The sequence below is a fragment of the Typopeltis vanoorti genome, chromosome 25 (assembly GCF_054136105.1).
Source record: "Typopeltis vanoorti isolate ZY-2024b chromosome 25, IOZ_Tvanoo_1.0, whole genome shotgun sequence".
Classification (NCBI taxonomy): domain Eukaryota; kingdom Metazoa; phylum Arthropoda; class Arachnida; order Uropygi; family Thelyphonidae; genus Typopeltis; species Typopeltis vanoorti.
The window spans coordinates 40,241,892-40,269,501 of NC_143573.1; the positions used below are offsets into that span (position 1 = coordinate 40,241,892).

A 27,610-nucleotide genomic window follows, 5' to 3' on the forward strand; every position below is an offset into this window, starting at 1 on the left:
CTATTACTGATGTGTCAGTGTCTTCACAGACACCACGAAGGACCACTTTTAAGTTTTTTCGGAACTGAGTGCAAAGGTATGATACTGGATGCCTCTGTCATCCAGTTCTTTGGTCAACCTTCTATAATCTGTCACTGTTGCTGGCTGGATCTTTATGCCTTCATTCATGTTTTTGGCCTTAATGAAGCCAATGTGCAGATTGGACATTGTGGATCTTAAAGCTGCCCACTTCTGCTTTTCTCTAAGGATGATTGGAGGCACCTTTTCTTTGGGAGAAATAGCGGCATCCGAACCCTGAGAATCCTGTTCCATTTCATTATTGTCATTGTGTGTTTCTTCTGTTGTTCTTTGCTTTTTGCGTGCTCGCACTTCTACAAAGTCTGAATGAGTAGAAGGCACTGAATCTGACTGACCTTCTGCGATAATGTCTGTGACAATTTCCGAGGGAAACGTGACGTACAGTTTCACTTTTCCTGGCCAATTGTTGTTAAGTAGTTCACCTAGTCTTATAAATTCTTTATATACCTCCTCGAATATTGTCTCATTTAGCTGTTTTTCCATGGCTATCAATGTGAAGTATCTATCTAAAAAAAAATAATAATAATAAAAAAAAAAATTAAAAAAAACCCCACTTACCATGCAGTTGTAGTCTTACAGGCACTGCTACAGGACTCTGTACTGTTTTGGCAAGAGCACTGAATCAAAAATTGCATGATATTTAAGACACATATAATAAAAGCACCACAATTCCAAAACTGACCAAGCGGTGGACATCACTATCTCTAGCCACTACCTAAGGTGGAAGTCATGCAGAAGTCATATCACCATATACCAGTTGCCAAAAGGTGTCAACACCTTATTATTAAAATTCTCTGGATTAGAGATAGTTGATGGAAGTTTTTTCACTTGGCTATGCTACCAGTTATATATTTGGTTTAATCCTTTATCCAAGTGTAAGCAAGCAAAGTTTGCACCTGAAGTATTTTCAGGACTGGAGCAACTCGTGGTAAAGGTGGTATAAGTTCTGATCACTTGCCTTAGTGATCTTTCATCAACTATCTCTAATCCAGAGAATTTTAATAATAAGGTGGCCTTTTGACAACTGGTATGTGGTGATAATGACTTCTGCATTACTTCCACCTCTGAGTCTGGCTCCCACTGATGAGACCTCAATAAAGGTCCAAACTGGTCTGGGTAATGACCCTTTCCATAAAGCATAGCATTATACATACCCATAAGGATATGTGCTTTGTATTATGGGACACTAAGGCAAGTGAACAGAACTTATACCACCTTTACCATGAGTTGCCACAGTCCTGAAAATACTTCAGGTGCAAACTTTGTTTGCTTACACTTGGATAAAGGATTAAACCAAATATATAATTGGTAGCATAGCGAAGTGAAAAAAGGTAACTACTATGTGGGTCTTCATCTACATAAATTGGAAGGAAGAAAGAAAAGATCATATGGCAGGAAGGAAGGAATTTATATACCTACTAAGAGATGATTCCTTGAAGCAGCATGTAATGGAGAGGACTCTGGGTTATGAGATCACAAGATCTGTCCATAACTAAGGTGACCATCGACAGGGGATAATGATCATTTGGTCTTATGAAACATGAAATTTTGAGTTACAAAAGGGTATATGTGAAACTAAAGTGGAGATGATTATGACAAACTTAAGAAACAGCTTGAAGCAATGCCATGGTATAAGAATTTGCAAGGAAAGAGTGTTAACATTGTCTTGGAGATAGTCAAGGTATCTGAAGGAAGCAATATCAGGCTGTATACCCAAGACAGGAGGATAAATGGATAGATGAGTAATACTGTTAAGCAGGAGCTTAAAAAAAGAAAGAGAGAGAATGTTATGTAGGCTATATGGAGAAAGATGACCATTATGGTAATGAAGGTGGTTAGATTATGAGAAGAAATTAGCGAGTAGACCAAAGAAAATCCTAAAGAGTTCTTTTACTATGTTGGTGAGGGAGGAGGGGGGGTTGGAAGGAAGGAAGAATGACTGTGGAAGGCGAACAGAAGTGAATTTTATATACTTCTGCTCACTTTAGCAAGGTGAACAGAAGTAGATAAAATTAAGTTATTGAGTGACCACTTTGCAAGAGTCTATCATCCAAGTGAGGATGTTGCTTGACGGTGTTACATATCTAATGTGAGAATAGAGGTTGATGAATTGGAACTACTTAGGATATTTCTGAATTTCAGTGCATAAGTGGCCATGGAATTAGTTGGAATATCAGCTCACATATTAAAGAATGTACAAAGGAATTGGCAATGCCTCTGACTAGGTTGTTTAACTTAAGTCTCAGCTTTGGTAAAGTCTCAGAAGAGTAGATAGAGAACAAAATAATATATTTGCATAATTGAAGACTGTAGTAGTAAGTTATAGACCAGTCAGTATCTCAGAAGTGGTGGTAAAAAGTATCGGAAAAATTGGTCATATAAGAATTCAGGAATGGATGAATAAGAATATAAGACTGTATGTCTGTGTATGTGTGTGTGTGTGGGGGGGGGGGGGACAGTTTTGTGAAGGGTCAATCATACCTTATTACCTAGATGGCAAACCTATGTCATGCATGTCAGAGGTGGCACATCCAAGAATTTTGCTGTCACGTCTACGATTTACAGGTGATATCCTTTTATATGCTTATAAATTATTCATCCTTTTTTTTTTAATTATTACAAAACGTACAAGTTTAAATTTCATTTTACACGAGAGAGCAGCTATGAAGACTTGCATATGATTGGTGCGGTATTAACAAAAGATCACGCAAGACAAAGGCAACCTACAATTGTTGAGTTGAAATGCTAATTCTCTTCAACCGAATTCCATAACATCTGAAACTGTCATAACAACATTCACTATATATTTCTTAGTTTTAACACATTCACGATGAGGTGTCGTTTATCGTTCTGATGGAACTTCTCATTACCGGCAGGCTCAACTCACACAAAGTTTCAACCCTTGGTTGAATTTTATGGCTGCTTGTTATTGAGTTCATTAACAAGTAAACTCAATAATGAGTTATTGAGTTTACCTGCCAGCTCATTTGAGCTGGCAGGTAAACTCACACTCATTATATGATGTTTCAATTCGAGGTAGAATTTTATTTGAAATTAGCCGTTGTGATCTGTCATAATGACATCGAGAATTTCAAATAAAATACAACAAACGCTTATTGCATGTAATTAAAAAATTGGACAATAGTTTTTAGTTAGATACTGTGTTTCGATGCAGCATATGGTTTTGCTTGAGAGTATAAAGCATAGTTTCTGTGAGAGGATCCATGTGATTCATTAATTAGCGCTGTTTTTATTCCAACTGTCTCTAATTGCACTGTTTGTTGAGAAATATATTACACAGACTGCAAAAGCCTCTGTACCTTATTCAGGGATACAATAAAACTACTTGTTTTTCTTGCATCTGCAAGATAATGGCTGTTGGGGAGGCGTGATTTTAATCGTTTTGAGTGAGTTACTATCTTACTATCGCCTCGACGTGAACATGTTTAAACATTTTTCGTGTGTGAGGTATATGCAAAACTTTTCAATGTCTTTTTTCCTAAAGTAAAATTAGGCATGCGAGTTATACGGGAGGGGCAAGTTATATTCAAGTAAATACAGTAAGCGTTTTGCCAACAAGTTGACATCCTTCTGCTGCTTCCTCTGCTCAGCTGACTTCTATGGTAAGTTACAATCATAAATATTTTTCTCAGTAGTGTTTTTTTTTTTCTTCTTTCAAACCAACATCATTAAAATCAATTGAATAATACAATAATCAATTTTACACTGAATAATATTATAATTTTTTGTGATCAGAATGGGATATGTTAATGAAAATTAGCACAAATTAATTTAATGATATTGGCCTGAGGAAACTACAATATGCTACAAGATTTCATTAGTCTAGTGATTGATAACTAATTTAAACTTGCTTTTATATTAAATTAATTAAGTTAAATTAATTTTCCCATATTAAAAACTGCCCACCACGTCAGCAACTCGAATCGTCAATTTTTGGCATGCACACATAAAAAGGTTTGCCATCACTGCCTTAGTAATTTATCAATTTTATAATAGAATCACAGTTGAGTTGCATGACGATGGCTACACGATGATTGTGCTGGAATTTGCAAAGGTGTTTGATAAGATATACCACATGACACTGTATTACGCAGATTGAAAGAACTGATGATGTGAATACAAGGGTGACAGGTACAAAAAATTAATATATGGAGGAGCAGAATCTAGAAGAAAGCAGATGACTGGTCGTGTTCTGCAAGGCTCACTACCAGATCCTTTTTGGATCACTACTGTTTAATTTGTACATAAATGATATAGGAAATTATTTGAAGGGAAATATTCAATTGTTTACTGATAATGTAAAAATGGGTAGGATAATAGTTGATCAAGGTGATGTAGAGAGCTTGCGAGATAATTCAAATAGGCTGACAGTATGGGGCAAAAGATAATTTTTTTTCAAATCCACAACCAATTTGATGGAGTGGTCTAACTAGGGTGTCAAATGTAAATCTGTAATCCAAAAATTCCACCATATAACTTTTTTGCAGACATGTATGCTTATGCTTTTCAAAAGTTTTTTTTGAAAGATTTGATTGTGACTTATTAATACTGACTTATTCATTAATAATTTATTCATTCTTAAGTCCATTTAGGGTAGAAATGCAAGAAAATAAGTATGGTAACAATGTCCCATGTAGCAGTGAGTTTGAGTCTATCTGGTGTGAAGTGGAGGTTAACAAAATTAAATATACGGTGGGTTGTTGCTACAGACCTGGTGGCTCAGTTGCAGGGGATGAAGTAATGCATTATCAATTTAGCTTTATGGGTACCAAACGAGTGATCATTATGGGTGATTTTAATTTTCCAAACATTGATTGTGTAGATGAGAAATCTCATGATAAGAAAGAAGAGGAATTTATTGAATTGTTGCGAGACAACTTTCTCAAGCAGCATGTGAAAGAAGGAACTCGAGGTCAAAGAAAGTTGGATTTGCTCATAGCATCAGAAGAGGTCTCTGTCAAGAACATGGCTATTTTACCACCAGTTGGTGACAGTGATCATGCTATGCTTTCTTGGGTAGTATATAATTGTATTGATGCTTCAATTAGAACCGGTTACATGTTGAACTACAAAGCCTGAAATTATGATCAACTTAGGAGAATACTGTCTTTGATCCTGGTATCAGTTACAGAATGGAAAAAATGTCAGCAGTGCATGGGAATCTCCGAAAAAGTGATTAAAGGAGGTGGTATCTGAATGTATCCATAGTGTTCTATGAATAAATAGTTTGGGAGTAAAATGGATGTGCAACCTCATTAAGGAAGAGATCCACAAGAAGAAAATGTGGAAAGAATATTGTGAGAATAAGAGTAAGAGGAGTTATTAAATATATAAAGCTCAGGCCAGAAAAGTAACAAGCATTGTGCAGAAAGCTAAATCAGAGTATGAAAAGAAACTGGTTATGTACAAGGGAGGTGCAGAAACTGGTGTGTCTAACTACCAACCTCTCAATATCTCTGGTGTGGTAGTGAAGATTTTAGAAAAGTTGGTAAGAACTCGCATACAGAAATGGGTTGACAAACAAGCTATACTCTGCAAGGAGCAGAATGGGTTTACTAAAGGAAGGTCATGTTTTAGCCGTGTGCTTATATTTTATAACAATGTTATGGCCTAGTTGGATAAAGGGAATGAATACATTATGATGATGTTGGATTTTTCTAAAGCATTTGATAGGATACCACGCGAACGGCTGTTGCATAAACTGGAGAATATGGGATTGAAATATAAACTCTTGACTTGGGTCAGGGGATGGTTGACAGACATATCAAAAAAGTGGTATACAGTGGGTGTGAATATGCTCGATTTAAGGTGACCAGTGGTGTACCTCAAGGTTCAGTTCTTGGGCCATTATTTTTCAGTCTATACATTAATGACATCGGGCAAGGTCTAACATCAGATGTGCAATTGCTTGTCAATGATGCAAAGATAGGCAGAGCAATCAGGGATGCTACTGATATTTAGCACTTACAAAATGATTTGAATAGTTGGAAATTTGGAAGAAGGAACTCGAGGTGAAAGAGTGTTGGATTTGCTCATAGCGTCAGAAGGGGCCTCTGTCAAGAACATGGCTATTTTACCACCAGTTGGTGTAGTGATCATGCTATGCTTCCTTGGGTAGTATTGTTATATTTGCTCTTGGTTAATATATTTTATTTACCTTATGTGTTTAACCTCTCTACTTTAACTACAAGACTTACAAAATTTCCTTGACTCTAACATCTGTATCACTTCTTACGTGTTCATTCTATAAGGAAAGCAAATTCTATATCTCTAGCCGATTCCTAATTTTACTCACGTGCTTACCCTGACTGTTAAAGGTTATTCCTTGCTATAAGAAACGAATCCTCTAATTTCTGTCTGGGGCTGTCTCCTCTTCAGATATTGACAGATTTATTTTTTAATGCTGCGCCAGCCAATATCTTAGAATAGAGGGGACTCTTATTCAGGGAGACTTTTCCAGACCTTTGGTGCACATAGGAGAATAAATTTAGTGCTTATACTCATAAATCAAATGTTCTACTATGGCTAAGTAAATTCTGGTTTGCAGTCGTAACCTCTATAACAACATGTTATACCTTTCTTTCAATCCCCCCCCCCCCCAGCTATGGTTCAGATTAATGAGTGGTAGTTTTGGTTCATATCACACGCAAATCTCAGGTATAAAAGAAAAAAACATATTTATTGGAATCTAAAGACATGATATACACTTAGACCAATCTCACTTTCAATTAGTTCAATGACATGCTAAATCAAACCTTTTCAAACTGATTAATACTCTAATACATAAACAATAAATCCTTCTTTTGAGTTAGAGACTTAACATACATAATACACACATTATATACTTCTACCAAATTTTCTACCTACTATTTTAGTCTTGCTTAATAAACTAGTCACAACCATCTATAATCATTCCTAACGATTTGTATTATGGACATCAGCCACTGCTAAATAATCACTTAAAGTTCTCAAATACTGTCCTTACTCGATTAATACACTACAGTGATCTTTCCCATTTTTCGATGGGGTAATTATACAACAAAATCTGTACTTTACCATTTCTTGGGGCAGGGTCTCCAGGTCTGTCTGAACTGTCCTTTGTTTGAATTCTCCTTCGATACTTCCATAAGCCTACGTCCACATGGTGAGTCACTATGGTCATCAGATTAAGCTATGCTCTGCACCTGGCGTTTTTCCCTCGTCTATTTTCAATCTGTTTCGGACCATCGTCATTTCTGCTGCCGGTTCTGGTATACGTCCACGATATTATTCTGTCTTAACTTTCAGCGAAGACAGCGTATGCCGACATCTCACGCTTTCGTACCAGCTGAAATTCCGACATTGAAGGGAAAGGCGCACCGTCCGATATCGTACTATCGCCAAGAAACGCCATCAGGAACCACCGGTCCATGAGAGAAGTCAAATCATCATCCAGCAAAACAGGCGAAAAAAGCCTTGAGAAAGGGGTGCAAATCCTTTTTATTCTCCCTTCCTTTCCCCCCTCTTACTAGCTGCGATAGCGACCTCTTACTACTTTCCGCGATCTTTTCTTTGTTAATGCCTCAGGCCTGCCCGTGAACTTTGGACTATTATTTACATCTAATTTACCCATTCATAGTATACATGATGCATTCATATAATACTAATTTATACATAAAGTTCTTTACATGGTCTTACAATTCTATTAAAAGAAGGTAATTCTATTTCCATTTACAGTTAGTACTTTATTTCTTCTGCTCCAGTACAAGTTTTTTCTCTCAGCTGATTTTTCTGACTTGTAACAGTATCTAATTGTATTGATGCTACGATTAGAACAGGTCAACAAAAAGGCTGTCAGGTTAATGTTAGTAAGTGTAGTTATGCACTATGGCATGATGGTGGCACTAGCAGTCTTTGCAACACTTGCAACATGCCCTCTAAACTTTAATAGCAGCATATTATATTCCCAGAGTTATGCTACAAGAAACTGAGGCAGCAAGGGATCTTGGCATATTGGTGGATAGGAATTTGAAGTTCAAAACTCACATAGCAAAAGTTGCAAATACTACTCAGAGAGTAATGGCGATGTTGAAACGAACCTTGACATCTAAGGATAAGGAAATCATTTTGCCTCTTTATAAGGCTTTGATGAGACCACACCTGGATTATTGTCCACAGATTTGGTCTCCCGAGTTCCAAGGGGATAAAGAAGCTGTGGAAAGGGTGTAAAGAAGAGTTACAAGCATTATATCTGGATTGTGGGATTTAGATTATGAGAACAGATTGCGAGTATGTGGATTACAGACCCAGGTTAATAGGAGAAAGAGGAATGATATGAAAGAGGTCTATAAACTGTTGAATAGATGTTATAGGATATCATCTGATGAAATTTTTTGTTATATGGAAGGTGGGTAGAGAACATGGGGACATTCATGGAAGTTTGTTCACAGTCAAGAAAGGGGGTAAGAGCTAGGTTTTTCTTTCACAGAGCAGTGAGTGAATGGAATAGTTTGCCTGTATGGAAAGTGAATGAATTTAAGGGAAGGTATGACAGCTGGTTTGGGTGATTTATAGTCTCCCTCGATGAGTCCTTAACTCCCTGGAGGCCTTAGATAATAATGTGACTTTAACAGCTATAGTGTTAACTGGGGTTATACAAATTCCAACAAAGATGGAGAACTTGTTGAAAAATGGACTGAAAACCTTTCTCTAAACCTGATACATAATCCAAATCTCCCTGCATCTTTCAACAGTGGCAGATGGAAGCGAGGCTATAACCCTGACCTCATATTTGTTAGTTCAAAAATATCCATATGGAAGGTGGGGAGGGAACATGGGGGGGGCATCCATGGAAGTTTGTTCACAGTCAAGAAAGGGGGGTAAGAGCTAGGTAGGTTTTTCTCTCACAGTGCAGTGAGTGAGTGAAATAGTTTGCCTGTAGGGAAAGTGAATGCATCTAGTGTGAATGAATTTAAGGGAAGGTATGACAGCTGGTTTGGGTGATTTATAGTCTCCCTCGATGAGTCCTTAACTCCCTGGAGGCCTTAGATAATAATACTATGAAAATTTTTAATTTTTCATTTCTTAGGCCATTCTTGTTCAATCTATACATTAATGACATCAGGCAAGGTGTGACATCAGATGTGCAATTGTTTGCCAATGATGCAAAGATAGGCAGAGCAATCATGGATGCTACTGATATTCAACACTTACAAAATGATTTGAACAAGTTGGAAATTTGGGCAAACAAAATGGCTGTCAGGTTAATGTTGGTAAGTGTAGTTATGCACTATCGCGTGATGGTGGCACTATGATGTGTGGTCTTTGCATCACTTGCAACATGCCCTCTAAGCTTAATAAACTTAATAATAAATATACAATAAATATAAAATAATAAATAAACTTAATAAAATGCCCTCTAAGCTTAATTATCCTCAAATTGTGTAGCAGTATTTTGAAAATGAATGGAAGAGTTTGATATATCTCATACTGTGTAGAACAAAGAATACTGTTAAACATAGTTTTGTTACTGTTTTCATTTGTATTCAGATGACTTTGAATATCTCATTTCCTTCTTTCTTTTTATTATGCCACATTTAGTAATTAGAATGATTTTTCTTTTCAAATTACTTAGAGTAATGTATTTTTATAACTTTTAAAATGTTAACTGAATAGGCTAATGCCTAAACTCTGTACCTGTTAGTTTCTTTAATAGTTAGAGAAAATTCATTTCAGCATTAATAAGAGCTAGTTTTATAGTGTGCCACCATGCTTTTATTTACTTCATTGATAAACAAAGCCATTGATCAATGCACCCTTCTACATAATGAGCTATAAACACATACAGTTAGACATTACTATTATTGTTTCAACATTATCAACCATCTGATCAGATAGCTGTCAGTTTGAATCCCACCATGAGCATAGATATTTGTGAAAATCTAGGTAGTAGATGCTGTTCATTATTTGTATTCACATTCCACATTTTATTGAATGAAAAAATTACGCTAAAACAGCATTTCTCTTCTTGGGTTTTGGTTTACATTCACGGGATGGCAAAAGAGCGAAACTTTATGAGACCTGTTGACATATGTCTGATCAAGTATGCATAATATGCATTTTTGGCAAATTCCATATTTTACTACCTATTTTCACTATAAAACTGCCGCAGATAATAAAAATGTCTCCAGATTATTTACAGAAACTCTTGATGGCATAATGAAGCTGAAACTTAAATTTTAAAATAAAAACAAGGTAATGGGATCAAACAAAAACAATATACAGACTGACACATTCAATACTTATGTACCGTTTTGTTAAGTCTAGAATGTTCTGTAATGAACAGGCTAGAATTACATATACTGCCTAGGGATTCCAATGGGTTCTCAGATATATCTTCAGATACCTGGCAAAAAAAAATTGAGCAGGTACCAGAAATTACTGCTTTCTTATATAGAGAAACCTGTTGAGTATTCATAACTATAAATTCACACATATGCCACAATAATTAACTTTTTAATTATATGTAAATATTTCTTCTTACGTATCATAAGATATCATCATTATAGTTAGAAATTATTACTGAAAAGAAGTAGGCATGTGCTCAGAAAAGTAACTGAAACCATTTTCTTTTATTGATATATTTCTGTAAGACTGGGAAAAGTAGAAATAAATGCAACATTATAAACTGATTTTCTTTATAACCTGAAAAGAAAAATATAAGAATTTCTTTAATAAATATTTTTTTTTAATTATTTCAAAAAAATAAAATGACAACATTTATTATCCAGTAACAGCATTTTAGTATTAATTTTTAAATCATTTTTCAAGAACAAAATTACCTTAGCTGTGCTTTGGGACAGTCTTCTTCTTCTTAATTTAGTTATGAGTTCCATCTGAAATAAAGAAATAATAATAATAAAATTAAAAAAAAAAGCACTGCGAGTGCTGATGTTGAAAGTGCATAACAGATATTCAACAAAACAAATTTAATAGAAATTACATAGAAATTATATTAATCCTTATCTAAGTGTAAGCAAACAAAGTTTGCATGTGAAGTATCTTCACAAATAGGTTACTTCTATGTAAAGGCTGTTCACATTACTTGCCTCAGTGTCCCATAATGGAAAGCATTCCTCCTTTTGGATATGTATATTTGTGAGGTCATGAAGAAATTTCAGTCACAAACTTTGCTTACACTTGGATAAGAAAATTAAACAAGAATATAATTTACTTTGTAACCAAGGAGAAAATACTTTTTACATCTGTTTCTGATCCAGAGAATTTTATTAATAAAGTGATGTAGCTTTGTTTTTGCTAGTTGTATATAAAAAATTATGACTTCTAAAATAAATGCACCCTTGGTATCTTTCTGGATCTAGCTCCCACTGATGAGACCTGAATAAATTGAAACCTTAGAAGACAGGAAAGACCACTTTCTTTTTTTCTAAGCCATAGCATACTTAAAGCCATTATTTTCACTTCTCAACTGTGCATAATAAATATTACTGACATTACAGAAGCTGAAGAAAAACAATTATATAGTAAACCTGTGCAGTTTGGTTAGTGATACCAAGAAGTTAAAAAGGAATTTTTATAAATACCAAAGGAGCATGAAAGCTTTGGGCTTCCAGTGTTAAAATATTGCAGACCAATCACACATATGCAGACCTTCTGGTATTACCTAGGTTTCATCTTTCTCTGTTTGGAATAAATGATTATAATGGTCCTGCTAAGATCGTTCCTGAATACTACAACTGCTTTTGTGCTTAATTTTAAGACTTCTAAAGCATTCTGGCATTGACATTCTTTCCATTAATAACAGCAAAACTTAGTATAAGGAAGTCTTTAACCTCTTCCACCATGAATATCCACAGTTGGGTATCAATAACACTTTGTTTAATAACTTACTGAAGTTCCAAGAATACTCTAATGTATTCTTGGAACTTCAAGAATACATCAGGGTATTCTTGGAACTTCTGTGTAATACAATATTGCTTTGCAATATTGTATTACACAGAATTTTATTGTTCTATCTGATGATTTTTAAATTTAGAAAAATGCATTCTATGAGATATCGAATATTTGACTATGTGGTGTAAACCACCCACATTATGCAATATTCATCAGATGAAGATAAAATTCTGTCATTTTTATTATGAGAGGTGTTTTAAATGGTTCCATCCTCTTCATTCACTGTGATCTTAATGGTCATCAGCATATATGACCAGAGAGCAATCCCAGGCAGAGAAGATCAACACAAGGTGGTTAACTTAGATAATACTAACCAGTTATCTTCAAATTTTGGGTTTCAATGGTCTTTCAGCTATTCAGCTGCATGAGACTACTGAAAAATGAAAGAGGATAGCCTTTAGCTACACGATGTTATAAAAGAGCTGAAGCCCCCCCCCCCAATCTCTCATACTATCCTTCTATTATTCTTAGTCTTTTTTTTTCTCTCTTTTTTTTCTTTTCTTTTCCAATAGTCTTTTCTTCTAATATTATCAGGCTCTCTTGTACCTATCTACTAACTATTCTAGACCTATGAACATACACTCCTTTATTTTTTCATCATAATAAATATTAAAGCCATTTGGGTAGTGACCCTTTTCATAATGCATAGCAATATGAACATCTGAAATGCAGTTTGCTTTTTATTACAGGATGCTGAAGCAATTAATGTGAAGCCAACAGCATCTATATACAATTAGTCTAGTTACAAAGATACTTACTGTTTACTTATGCTTGGATAAAGGATTAAACAAATATATAATAATTTCTTTGTAGGTATAATTTACTTTGTAACTAAGTTCAAAATCTTTCTACACTACAATGTTCAAACAAGATTAGATAGTTTGAGCATGGCATTTGTTATTAATTATAGTCTTTTCCTTATTACTTCAACAACAAAAAAAAGTGTATTTTTGTTTAGAATTGAAAACCAGCATAGATTTGAAACGGGGCAGTCTAGAGCATAGTATAATATAATAGAGGAGAACTTATTTAATTTAGTTTGGACCAATCATTCATCTGAGAACATATCACTTTGACTTTTCTAACAAGAGAACTGTCGGCATCTCTATGCTTGAAATATACATTCATTAATCCAATTATAATACAATAGACTGTGGAAAGTCTAATGCTTAAGGGTCAAATCTGTATAACTGAGAGGAGACCTCCACATAGCCTTTAAAGGAATGCGGAGAACCGACCAGGGCTTCTGACCTAATGTCCATTCCTCACCTTCTCGTGGTGCACCCTGTTGGGTATCTGCCTAGATACTGAACGAACAAGGATGGGCTGGCAATTTGGGATTTAGCCGACCAAATTGTATTCCTATTGGTTAAACCAAAATAGAAAATGATGGTACAACATAACAAAATTTCATGCCGACTGGGGCATCGCCCGGTTAATTAAGGCCTCCATTGTTTTCGGCAGGGAACCAGGGCAAACAGCGAAAAATCAGCTACTGGGACAAATCTTAAAACAAACCCCAACACAACATCACCAGGGTTAAAGATCAGTACTATCAACATAAGAAGCCTGAATGGCAAAGAAATGGAGCTAGCTGAGGAATTAGATAAGTACCAGATCGATATAATATGGGTGACTGAAACAAAAAAGGCCAAAACTGGTGAAATCTTTCTGAGCAATAAATACAAAATGTTATATTCAGGCAATGACAATCAAGGAAAAGAAGGAGTAGCCATAGTATTCAACACAAAATACGAGGCTAATCTTCTTGAATGGCAGTCAGTCTCAAGTAGAGTAATGTGGGCAAATATGAGAATGGGGAACTGGACAATGAGACTTATTTGTGCCTATGGTCCCACAGAAGGTTCTACTAAGGTAGAAGCGGAGTAATTTTTTGAAGCTTTAGAGAAAGCAACTGACACAATGAAAAAGGAAAAGTTGGTCCTTGTTGGGGATCTAAATAGCAGAGTAGGAAATGATTGTAAGACATACAAAAATATTTTGGGAAAATTTGAAGAAAAGAGCAAAGCCAATAATAATGGCAAATACCTGTTGGATTTGTGCTCAGGACATGGACTGGTTATTACTAACACCATGTTCCAACATAAAAATGTGCACAAATTCACATGGAGAGAAGAGGCAAGGAATAAGAAAAGTCTCATTGACTATGTTATTGTGGATAGTGATGTTTTCTGGTGCAGGCCACCAGAGTATACAGAGGATTTGAAATTGGAAGTGATCACTATTTAGTCTTGAGCAGAATAAAATTGAATTTCATATTGAAAGGAATAGCATGTAAGAAAGTTTTAAACCGAATAAAAGTTGAGAAGCTCTCAGATGTGAACTGTAGACTAAAATACACAAAGATTATTGAAGAAAAAATGAAAGAGTTTGAGAACAGGAACCAAACCTTGGAGATTCAGTGGCAACCCTGATTGATTCAGCCAGAGAGACATGTGGTGAGGTTATCTGCAAGGATAGAAAAATCAGAACTTTTGGACACAGGAAGTTAAAGAGGCAGTGAAGGGAAAGAAGAAAGCATATCAAAAGTTCCTGGCAAATAAGTCAGCTTGTACTCTTAAGAGAATACAGAGACAAATGTAAGAAAGCTAAACACTGTGTAAAACTAGCTAAACAAAAGTCATGGGAGGGCTTTGGCAAGAACATAGAAAATAAATATCAAGAAGGTGGCAAAATATTCTGGAGGTTGTTGAAGAAGCTTAGAAATGGAGGAAAGATTGCTGTAAAAGGAGTTAGAGATGATAAAGGTGACATGAAAATGAAAGAAAAAGATATCCTTGAAGTATGGAGTTATTACTTCGAAAAATTGCTAAATGAAACAAGCAGTGATTGCACAGTGGTAAAAAACACACTCAACAGGCATACAGTCAGGAATACATATCCATACTTGAAGTAGAAAAAGTCATCAAAGGCTTGAAATGTGGAAAGGCAGCTGGAGTAGATGATATTAGACCAGAAATGCGGAAGTATGGTGGTATAAAAGACTCTTACAGTGGATGCACTGCGTAGTTCAGAAGGCCTGGACAGAGGGACAAATTCCTGATGATTGGAGTAGAGCTCTCATAGTACCGATATATAAAAAGGGAAATAAAACTGAATGTGAGAATTACAGAGGTATTTCTCTACTGAGTGTTCCTGGTAAGATCTATGCAAGTATACTTGAGAAATGGTTGAGAAGAATTGTGGAAAAAAAGCTGGGTGAAGAACAAGCTGGATTCAGGCCAAATAGAGGCAGTCAGGATCAGATCTTCACTTTACGACAGATATTTGAGAAATCATGGGAATATAAGAAAGATCTGTATTTAAGCTTTGTCGATCTGGAAAAGGCATATGACAAGGTGTCCAGAGAGAAGCTATTCAAAACGCTACAGTTATATGGTGTTAATGGGACATTATATCAAGCAATATTTAGTCTTTATTTGAGTTGTAAGTCAGCAGTTAGAATTGAAGGAAGTACAGGAAGATGGTTTAATGTTAAATCTGGTGTGAGACAAGGATGTACATTATCCCCTCTGTTATTCAATATCTATATGGATCACATTATGAAGGAATGTGATCATTAAACCTGATATCAAAATTGGAGATGTTAATGTCAGCTCTTTGCTTTATGCAGATGATGTTATACTTCTAAATAAATCAGCTACAAGTCTGCAAGATTCTCTGACTAAATTGAATAGCTGTTGTAATAGATATGGTATGAAGGTCAGCATTAAAAAGACAAAGACAATGAAAATAGGCAAAATCATTGAAAATGTCAACTGTGTTGTGAATGGAGAACCTGTGGAACAAGTAAAACATTTCATCTACTTAGGCACGATTTTTACTGAAGATGGTAAATTAAATATAGAAATAGACAACAGAATCAGCAAAGCTGGTATGGTGGTAAGTCAATTGAATAAATTCATATGGAATAAGAAAGAAATTAGTCGTAACTAAATTAGCTGTATACAAGACAGTGTTCAAACCAGTTTTAACTTATGGATCTGAGAGCTGGGTCAGAAGTAAAACACTTGACCAAAGACTAGAGACTGCAGATATGAGAGTCCTGAGAAAGATTAGAGGCATGAACAGATGGCATCAATGGCAATATCATATTAAAAATGAGGATATTAGGAAAGAACTTGACATTGTTAGCATCCAGGAATGCGTTTGCAGAGCTAATCTCAGGTGGTATGGTCACTTAAATAGAATGGGAGAGGAAAGATTAGCAAAACAAGTGTTCTCTGCCAGGTTGGCAGGAAAACGACCCAGAGGAAGACCAAGATATAGGTGGATTGATACGGTACAAAGTGCCTTAGACGATAGAAATATAAGATCTGATAATGTTGGAGTCTTGACAAGTAACAGACTGATTTGGAGGAAAATTATAGATAGGAAGTTAGTAATGATGTAATTTTTTCATGTAGTACTGTCATATCCTGTACACCCCTTGGGGGTACATGGCAGGAATTTGATGATGACATTTCAGTAGTTCTAGCTACAATTTATCTATATAATACTGAAGACCATTCATGATATTATCACTTGTATTTCTGTCACATACTTTTTTAGTTTCAGTCAGGTAATAACTTTTGTGTGTGTGTATATATATATTTATTTTTATTTTTTTTAAATGTGAATAGCTGCCTGGAAATCCTTTATCTACTTCAGGAGGTATAGGGCTTTCATCAGCGGCCTCATCTGGCCAAGGACTTATGATTACACAGGTCAGTTTATTTTACATGTAAGAAAGAAAGTATTTTAAAAAAAATTGATTTAATCAAAATCTGTGATTTATGAAAGAAATTATATGCTGTGTCTGTATACATTTAATACCACTGTTGGTAATAGTAAAGAGTTGTGTGGTTACTGCTTACAAAATATAAATATTCTAACAACAAACAGGTATGGAAATCACCTGAAATAATCACAAACATGCATTACTTAAGTGGATTCTTGTATATTTATTGTGCTCTTCATTATCACAACAGTTGAACTCTTTGCTGTTTTCGAATTAAGATCTGTACAGGGTTATATATTGTAATTTGTTATATAAAAATTTCTCTTCTTTGGCCATCAAAAAAATAAAAAAGTTTGATTATTGTCATTATCACTGAATTCCTGATAAATCCTCGAGGGTGTACTGGATAGAATACAACATAAGTTTACATTATTATTAACTTTCTGCCAACAGTTTTCCTCTAGATTAGTTTCTCATTGTCAGGACTCCAGTATCATCAGTATCATATTTCAGACTGATCTTACCAAGAATAGGAGTAAGTGGACATAGTTGCAAAAAAAATAGAGATAGAAGACTTATGCAGAAAAATATTTATTGGGTATGAAATTTTCAACTCACTATCTGTACAGTGAATAATAAAAGGACACAATTAAAATGCAAGTAACAAAAGAATTTTAAAAAGTTACCATCATAGCTTAAGGAAGACAACAGTTAATTAAAAATACACACACACATATGTTAACACCTTGTATTCTCCAAAGAAAGTAGACAAGGCCATTCAGCCCTGGCTAACTTTTGAGAACTGATGGACAGCTAAGCTCCACCCTTAGCCAATCACAGAACATCTGTTCCAAGACTCTCAGTGATTTTATTTGGCATCTGGGGAGGTGTTGCCACCATTTCACAGTCTCCTTCCCTAACACTATATATTATCTGAAAGTAGTATGAGGTTTATGGATATTCTTGACCTTACAGGATGAAAAACCTGATGTCCAGAAATCGACTAACTTAGAGTAGCACTGTGGATGCAAATACAATTTCCACAGGTCTACACAGACTTAAAAAATGTTACATACAGTAATTTATATATACATATGTGTTACAGATAATGTAATAAATCCGGTTATTATTAATAGTTACTGGCTATTATTAATACAAACTAAATAACGAGATTAAAGTAAATAATTTACGAGAATTAATCACATGATCCGGTAATTATTAATAATTCTTAGAAGAGTCTGGTAAATGTAATAAAAACATGTTTTATAAAAAAATATTTTATTTAATAGCAGAAAAAATAGGAGATAAATACCTTATTATATGATTATATTGTTGTCTGGTTAAAAACAAATTACTTATTTTTGCAGAAAAGACCTCTGTGGCACTTGGAATTACAAAGGATTTCTGATTTGAATTACAATGGGCTGTACAATTACAATATTGGAAACCTTGGCCACCTAAATTAGAATTCTTGCAGGCACATTCTCTTAGACTTATCTCATTATCAGGAACTTCATTAACTGAAATAAAAGTTTTCTTACAGATGTTAAATTCGTTCCTCGAATAGAGTTGGTTTAAAATACCATATTTTGTTACTTAAATATAAAGAGCCAACAGGCTTCATTTCGGCGATATAAACATTAATTAAATTAAGGGGATATTAGATTCCACATTGTTTTAAAACTGAAAAGAAACTCAAGGATTGGAATCAGAGAGTTTCATGCCGAATATAGTATAAAAAACTATAAAAGTATCGGCGAATACTAGCGTGAGCTAAATGCAAGTAGTCCTAGAACGTAGTACAAACACGGGCAACTCGTTGCAAAGGTGGGGAAAGTTCTGGTTGCTATTCTTGGTATTTTCCATAATTTAAAAACACATTTCCTATGAAATGCATGCTGTTATTACATTATGGTGGGAGGTCACCACCCAGACTGGTTTCAGCCTTTATTGAGGCTTCATCAGTGAGTAGCTAGACCAAAATAAAACCAAAGGGTATAGCGAAAAGAACTTATGTACTCTGCTATACGAGTTGTCCAAAAGGTGCACCCATTAAGTTACTTAAATATAAAGAGAACAGCCATATTTTGTACCTAATTTATATAGGTTTATATACATTTTCTCCTACATTTGCAATTGGAAATTTAGTCATTGAAAGCACTAACATTATTTCAGCTTGCTTCTTAAGTGACTGCTTAGCAGAGTTTTGAGATTCTTGAATTTTTTCTGTGATTTCATTGAGTGCAAAAGAAGTGCTTTCCTTACTTTTTCATTATTTTCTAATTCAACATTAGTTATATTTTTTATTTTGTTATCTTCCTTATCGATCGTTCCTGTTTCAGAAGAATGTTGTTTTCCTTTGATTTGGATAACACTCTTATTTCTAGTTTTGTTTGGATTTCCAACAGATAAGTCTTCACTCGTATCATCTATTTCCACTTTTACATTGTCACTGTTCTCTGTCCTAATACTGCTTTCCCTCTCTGAGATTATCTTCTGACATTCAACATTCTTATTAGTTTGATCTTTTAACATCATCTCAAGATCTTCACTCGTGATTTCTGATAAGGTATCGACTGGTATGTTTTCAAACCTACCTTAGCTTTACAGCCAAACATAGCTTTATAGGGATTGCGATATATTCCAGAGTGATGTGCTCTGTTTTTCATAAATTTTATCCCTTCCGACCATTTTGTTGTTTTATTTGTTTCAAGCCATGTGGATAACAATTTTTCAATGTCTTGGTTTGATATTTCAACCGAGCCTTGTGATTGACTTTGCCATGGTTTTCCATGAACAATCTTAAGCTCATTCCGCAGACTTTTTCAATAATTTTATTCGTGAATTCCCGGCCATTGTCACTTTGCAAGATGCATGGGGCTCCAAATATTGTGAGTACATCCAATAGATAATATGCAACTTCTTCAGCTTGTTTTGTTTTCAAAGCTCTAAGTTGAACAAATTGCCATCAGCTTGTGACTACATATCAATTAAATCAATCTGGCATCTAGAATTAAATTCGCTGCTTTTAATTGGCTTAACAACGAGCCCTTTTTTTGGAATGCTCAATTTCTTTTGGCAGGGTTCACAAAGATTCAAATATATCATAACAATTTCAACTATGATGTTCTTATACTTCTCTTTAAGCTCTTTCATCATTCTGTTTTGTCCTTCATGGCCAATGGCAATATGAGTGTCATGAATTAACTGAAAATTTTCCTCCAAGAAAGTGTAATACATAATCGGGTCTCTTTCATTTTTAACAGGTATTCCAATTTTTACAGTATCATATCTTGATAACCGTTGATAATCTTCGGGTGTTTTGCTGGAAACCTTCTCTTTGTTCTTTTTAACTTTTGCTAAAAACGAATAATACTCTTCTCTTGTGAATAACTGATTATTTTTCCCTTTTTTCGATCTCAACATATTAACTTGGTCATTAAATCGTGTTATTATTTCTAAATCTTCTATTATGCTTATGGGTACGTAAAATCAATGAAAATGCGGAGAAATGCACACTACGCACTTACTAGCTACTGACATAAATAAGAAAAAGCAATCTCTCTCATTAACGTAGTAATCAGTACTAAGTTTCTTCCAGGCCAGGAAGATGAAGCTGGGAGTCACGTGTAATTTTCTCTGAAAACCATATGCAGAATTTCATAATGAAAACAGCCAATCAATAGAGCGAGCTCACAAAATTATGAACATGTGTCCAGCTGACAATTAATGAACTTGACAATTATGGTTATCTACCTAAAAACAAATCCATTGTGAAGAAGTATCTGTAACGCTTCTTCATTAGCGCTTTCGACAAAAAAAAAAAAAAAAAAGGAGAACAACGTGTTACGTGAAATTGCACGGGTTTTCACTTAATCAATTAATCATAATTAGATTAAGTGTACATCAAAAACCAACAGAAATAAATTTCCAAAGCCGGGAATCACATGGTACTTCCCCACCCTCCCCCAAACTTAGTGTATTGAAAATTATTACATTTACCATCAATAGTTGAGAAGTATTAATAATTACCAGTTCATATGATCAATTCTCGTAAATTATTTACTTTAACTTTATTAATACAAACTCGTTATTTCGTTTGTATTAATAATAGCTGATAATTATTTATATAAACCGATTAATTACTTAGACCACAACACACGCACACAGTATGTATATATATATATATATATATATATATATATATACAGGGTGTTCGGGATAAATTTGACATATTTATAATTAATTATATTTTTCCGTAAGTTACATGTATTAACACACACTTCTCTTCATTTAAAAGTTTGGACCCTTCTTCATTCATATACAAGATGTCAGAAAGGATGGATAGCTGGAACCCACCTGAATCATGGAAGAGAATAACTTGTATCATGATGATTCGTGCCCGCCATCAAAATAAGGATATTACGACTGCTGCCCAATGCTCCCTGAATACAGTAAAAACAATCAGGCATGAACTAGAGACTTGCAGTGGTGACTACGAGGATGTAGCAAGAAGAAAGATCCCTAGCAGACAATCTGATTGCGTTCGTACAGCAGAATTCCTCGCAAATCTGCAGGAACAGGTGTTGAAGAACCCTGGCATTGGAATTCGGGCTTTGTTCATGGAGTTGCTAACTGTAGTCAAGCCCTGGATAACAAGGGTAGCCAATGGTAGGCCGTATGTATGGCAGCAGGATTCGGCCCCTTGCCACACCTCTGGGAAAAGTCAAAAATGGTTGTCTGAAAATTTCTACGACTTCAGACCTTAACCCCATGGATTATTTTGTATGGGGCGCAGTTGAAAAAGACACCAATCGCACTTCCAGTAATACAAAAGCCCAGTTAATGGATAAAATTAAAACAGTTTTTGCGGCCCTTCCCAGGGAGACTGTAGCATCAGCTTGTTCGAGGTTCCGAAGCAGAATTGAAGCTGTGATCGATGCTAATGGTGGTTATTTTGAGTAAATCTTGTTGATAGTATTGTAATTAACTCTGCCTGTAATGTTTTTTTGTCAATTCATTAAATTTAATAGATACAAAGAAGATTTTCTTTTTCCTTACGAAACTGTCAAATTTATCCCGAACACCCTGTATATATATATATATAATGTAAAAAGGTCTCACAACTTTCTTTATAATTTATGTCTTATTTTCTTAGTCTCCATTTCTCTGTTGCATAAGACAAAATGGATAAAAAGTAACATTTAATCAAACTTTAGTGAGGTCCCAAAGTCCTCCACTTTGGGACCTCACTGTCCCAAAGTGGAGGACTACTTACCTGCTAAGAGCAAGCTTTGTCCCAGAGAAATTTTCACTGCTCTTCAAGACTCTTCTTCTTTCACTACGCATTATTCCCGCTTCCTATGCAGGGTCCGCGTGTTACTTAGATGCGACTTCTTGTTAGTACCACCCCCAACCGACCTGTTGCCTAGCCTGCCGCTGGGGGGGGGGGGGGTATAATTTTGACTGTAGTAGCTTATGTTCACTGGGCCGGTTTGCCTGCTTGCAGAATAAAAAACGCCAGATAAACTGGCCGAAAAAACTCTACTGCCCGTGCCCAAGACCGGCTAACTGAGGAAGATCCTCAGTTAGCGGTGGCTATGGCTGAGGAAGATCCTCAAATTCCTCATGTCTTCAACGGGAATCAAACCTGGGACACTCCTTCCCCAGTCATATGGTTGCAAAGCGCAAAGCCACTAGGCTAACCGCACGGACAAAGACTGACCAATTAAATCTAACACTTAATCTGCACATTTTCTCTGCAGTTTAAACTACACTCTTACACATCTTGCTATTAGTATGTAACCCTAATGACTAACAGTTTGTAGATGAGTTGTAATTTGGACCCATTCAGAAGAAACTAGATAAATGGAATAGTGTGATACAAATTACACAATCTACAAACTGTTAGTTGTTAGCCGTATCTAGAATGCTGTTCATCACCGCAACAATGGAGACGTGACACTTCCTTGTCACAGTCCATTATTGAGCGTAAACCACTCCAAATTAATAAATGTCTTTGTAACATTTAACACACACATTTTTGTTCATAATTATTTATTTGTTTCCTATACTTATCTTGTCCAGATTTTTTTTTTTCCTGTTGAATCCCATCAGAGACTTTCCAAATCCAGAAAAGCCATATATAAGCTTTTACCAAATTTCCATTAGAGCAAGAATCAAATCAACAGTTCTCCGTTTACTGAACACAAAAGTGAATTAAATTAACCTTGTCCACGAAATTATATTCTTGCATAATCCTTCATTCAAGTGTAAGCAAATATAGTTTTTGCATGCGATAAAGGATTAAACAAGAATATAATTTCTCAACAAGTTCATTTACAGTACTTTCTTACCAAGTGGGAGAAACTGTCTATAAACCCAGACTGCTCTTGACTCTCTTCAGTTTTCTCCCTTAATTCTGATGCCATTATCCTTACATAAATCTTTACATCTTGCACCTTGACATAATATTGTTATTCGTCCATAGTTACTAGGCTTACTCCTTGAGCTTCCTTTATAATGTTGGGAGGGACAATAATCCACTTAGTTCACTCATCAAGTATCACCTTTGTTCTCTAGTTCTGATCATTTCAACTGGCAGATCATCTACCAGGGGATCTTCCATTATTGAATGTATTTTTCAACCTCTGCAACACCTTTTTCACCATTCTCTCTTTCTCATCGCTCAGTTTATTCATTCACTCACTAAGGCTTTCACTTTTTTTTTTTTTTTTTTAACAGATCTCTAAAATAGTGTGGACATCATCATCATAATCTCTCATCCAGTAGTCACAAGATTTTCATCTCCATTTATTAAAAAACTTCATTGTTTCATTTCATATTTATCATTGTTTTCTTCTTTAATCCATGTCATATTTTCATTTTTCCTTTAATATCTTCCAATTATTATTATATGTGAATTCACCCTAGCTTTTTATCTTTCTTCTTTAATTATTTATTATTATTATTATTTATTCTTTCATTATGAACTGCTGAAAAGACTTAATTCTCTCATTTCACTAGAGTGTTTCTTTTCCTTTTCTTCTTCCACAAATTTCTTCTGCTATTCTTACCATTACATCTCAAAATCTCCACATTTACATTCTCTGTAATTAATCATTTATGAGACTTTAATTCTTGCTTTATTCAGTTCTATTTCTACATCCACAACTTCAGATATCTCTTTTTTTTTTTCTTTTTTTTTTCTTGCCAGATTTATTTTTCATACATACTTTTAAAGGTTCTTGTGATCAGCATTCATTTTGATAAATTTATTGAGACTTTTATGTGTGTCTTAAACACACACACACACACACACACACACTCTAGATCAGTGTTTCTCAACCACTAGTCCACGGAAAAACACAAATCCATGAAGAAATTTGACCAGTCCACAAAAAGTAGCCTGCGGTTCTCCTCTGCACTCACTGATTTGGTTTTCCTACTTGTCAGTGAATCATGGCAATTTCTATCACTGTGAATGTGCCAAATAGAAGCAATCGTGTGGGGGCTAGATGCTCCTATATCTATTAGTTGTTAGTTGGTATGCTTTTAGATCTCGTTGGGTGCACATCGGTGTTTCACTGCATTGTTTTTGTTAAACATTTTCGTTGATTTAATAATCCATGTGATTCTTTAGTTAGGCATCTTTATAACAACAGCTTGCTGAAATTTGAGGTAAAGAAGGTACGTTTATAGAAAATATCTAAATAAAATTTATACATTTTTAGGCCATATTATAAAATGTGTAAAAAGATTCCAGGAACTTTATTAAATTTTTAAAATGTGAAGAATCCAAGCTATTAGAGAAGCAAGCATTGACGCCGAAGCAACCATATTTAAGATGATTAACTTAAATATGGTTTTATTCTTTTGCCTGAATCTACTGAAAAAGATTTGCATCCAATGGGTGTAATTTGTCATGAAGTTATCTCTAATCATGCTATGAAACCATCCAAGCTTTTGTAGTATTTTCGGATAAAACATCCTGAATTAGAAGAAAAACCTCTGGAATATTTTGAACATAAGAAGCAAGAGTTTCAATTACAGAAAAAATCATTTAAACAAATTTTATACAAAATAAATCCTTATTAAAATCTTCATATCTAGTAGCACTCCACATTGCTCAAACAAAAAAATCTTTTACCACTGGAGATTTGATAAATTTTTTAATAAATGTGTGTTTTGACATGTTCAGATCGACAGCTGCTGACAAACTCAAATCAATTCCCCATAACATTCTCTCGCAATCCATAAAAATTATTAATTTCATTAAGAACAGTGATGTTAAGCGCCTCCGTAGCACAATTGGAAGAACGATGGTTCGTTGCGCCCTTTGATTAGAAAAGGCCTAAGTTCGATTCTTGTCATGATGGGAGGAATCTTTATATGGACTTTTTCAATTGAAGGTGAGTTAACTGATCTCATACAGCAGGGTTTTTTCTCCCGGAAACTCGGATTTTTCATCCCGCATGCAGGCAGATCGGCCCTTCAGAACACACTCAATTTACACACAAAAAACACTAGTGGTGGTTGTGGGTGGCAGATGGCGTTGATGTAGGTGATTGGTAGTCGAGGCTCTGTGTAGTAGTGGAGACAGAGAGTTGTATAGTTGGTGTCCTCCCGCGATGAGTCTTCAGACTCCTTGGAGGTGTCACAAATAATAATAATGGTGATGACTGTTCACACTACTTCGCCAAGAAGTAGGTGTAGAAAATGAGCACTTGTTACTTCATGCTGAAGTAAGGTGGCTATCCTGCAGTAGAATACTAACCAGATTGTTTGGATTAAGGACCGAAGTAGAACTATTCTTGATTGAAAGAAAGTCTCCACACTCAGCTTATTTTTCATACACAGAGTGGATTGTGAAATTAGCTTATTTAAGTGATATATTTTCATATGTCAATGATTTAAATTGAAGTTTGCAGGGAAGTATGACAAATATATTTCATTTATATAACAAAATTGATGGATTCAGAAAGAAACTGAGGTTTTGACAAACAGAGTTTGCCAAAATCTCAATAATTTTATTAAAATGAATATCTTAGAGTTGGATATAAAATGCCCACGATCTTCATTCCAGATAATAAAACATTTATGTCTGTGACTACTCTATTCTTTCTCAAAGATGGAGTGATCTTATTGAATTTTACTGGCCATGCCAGCTAAACCTTGTAATCCTCTGGGTTTGTTTTTTCTTACACCAGCTGTTTTCAATTTTGCAATCATTTCTGATGCATAATCTAATATGTCATTTTACCTTATATAATTATAAGTTTGAAATAGCTTTTCTCTTGGCACTTCATGCTTTCTTCAGATCTACAAAACATAAATACATATCCCTGTTCTGTTCCCATGATATCTTCGCCATTTAATCTTAAAATAAAAATTTGGGTTGGCAATCCCTGTTTTTGTCAAAGTTTGTGGAGATTCTGTTTCACTTTTTCTTAGCCTCTTCTCGAGTATACATGAATACTTATCTGGAACATTCAGTAGGGAAATTATTGTATAATTCACACTTTCTATTACTCTTTTTCATAGATACTATTAAATCTCTACTTCTGTCATCTTTAATTTAGCAGTGTGTAATCAAGCAAGACTTTGAATTATGCAGTTTGGCTATTAAGAAACATTTCTATCTTCATGTGTGTCAACCGCCGGTCTACATTGGATATTTTTGACAGCTTTTTCACACAAGTATCAGCGAAATGTATATATATTATCGACATTTTTTTTTGGATATTTTCCCCGACTATTGTGTCATAGCTTATCATTTAATAATTTTTCAAAGTTATCAGATATCCAGAATATCCTTATCTTTACTTTTTATGTTACCTTTACCAGCCTTAATTCCTTTTACAATATGCTTTCATCCATTACTAAGATTTTTCAATATCCTCCAGAACATTTAGCCATTGTCATGATATTTATCTTATTATCATTGGCTATGTCAGGTTACTTTTGAAGGTACATATCAGTTTCCTGATACGTACCCTCAAATCATGTATATATCAGGAAACTATAATAGTACAACATACTTAAGTTTACATTATTACTAATCTCCTATCAAAGATTTTCTTTCAGATTAGTTTATCTCTAGTCAGCACTCCCATATTGTCTTTCTGCACTTCTGACTGCTTCAATCTACCATGATCTCAGTCTTCCTCTGTATCTTTTTTTCTTCCATCTTGACAAAAAACACCAGTTTTGCTAACTTTTCCTCTCTTATTTTGATCAAGTGACCTTAATGTAGATGATTAGCTCAGCACACACTTTCCTGAATACTAACAATGTTACATTCTTCCTAATATATTAATTTTTAATATGATCTGCCATCTGTTTATTCCAGTAATTTTTCTCCAAACTCTCATATCAGTGTTGTTTCTGGTCTTTGATTACTTGCTTTATTTCTTACCCAACTCTCAGATCCATAAGTTAAAATTGATTTCAACACTGTCTATACTTGTTTAGTGTTTGGCTGACTTCTTTCTTATTCCATATAAACAGAATAAATAAATACCAACTTTATTTATTCTGTTGTCTTTTCCATATTTAATTTGCCATCTTCACTAAAAATTTTGCCTAAGTATCTGAAATATTTTACTTATTTTTATAAGTCCTGCATTAAGAATGCAGTTAGTTTTCCCTTCTTGTTTTCACTGTTTTTTTGTTTTTTTTTATTGTTCATTTCATACCAGATTTGTTACAGCTGTTATTTAATTTACTTAATAACAGTTATAACAATATCATCTACATAATGCAAAGAGCTAAGTTCGATATCCCCGTTTTTGAATGCCACTTTCTTTCATTATGTGA

The 27,610-nt window shown here is 34.7% G+C and overlaps 1 protein-coding gene across 4 annotated transcripts in view; it reads left to right on the forward strand.

Annotated features, from left to right (window-relative positions):
- Positions 1-27,610, forward strand: part of LOC150092679 (mediator of RNA polymerase II transcription subunit 25-like) — a 616,627-nt gene that overhangs the window by 318,153 nt on the left and 270,864 nt on the right. For all 4 annotated transcript variants that reach the window (XM_090414304.1, XM_090414306.1, XM_090414307.1 and 1 more), the window contains exon 16: positions 16,695-16,778. In XM_090414304.1, the coding sequence (XP_090270430.1) occupies positions 16,695-16,778 (84 nt within the window). The remainder of the gene's footprint in view (positions 1-16,694; positions 16,779-27,610) is intronic.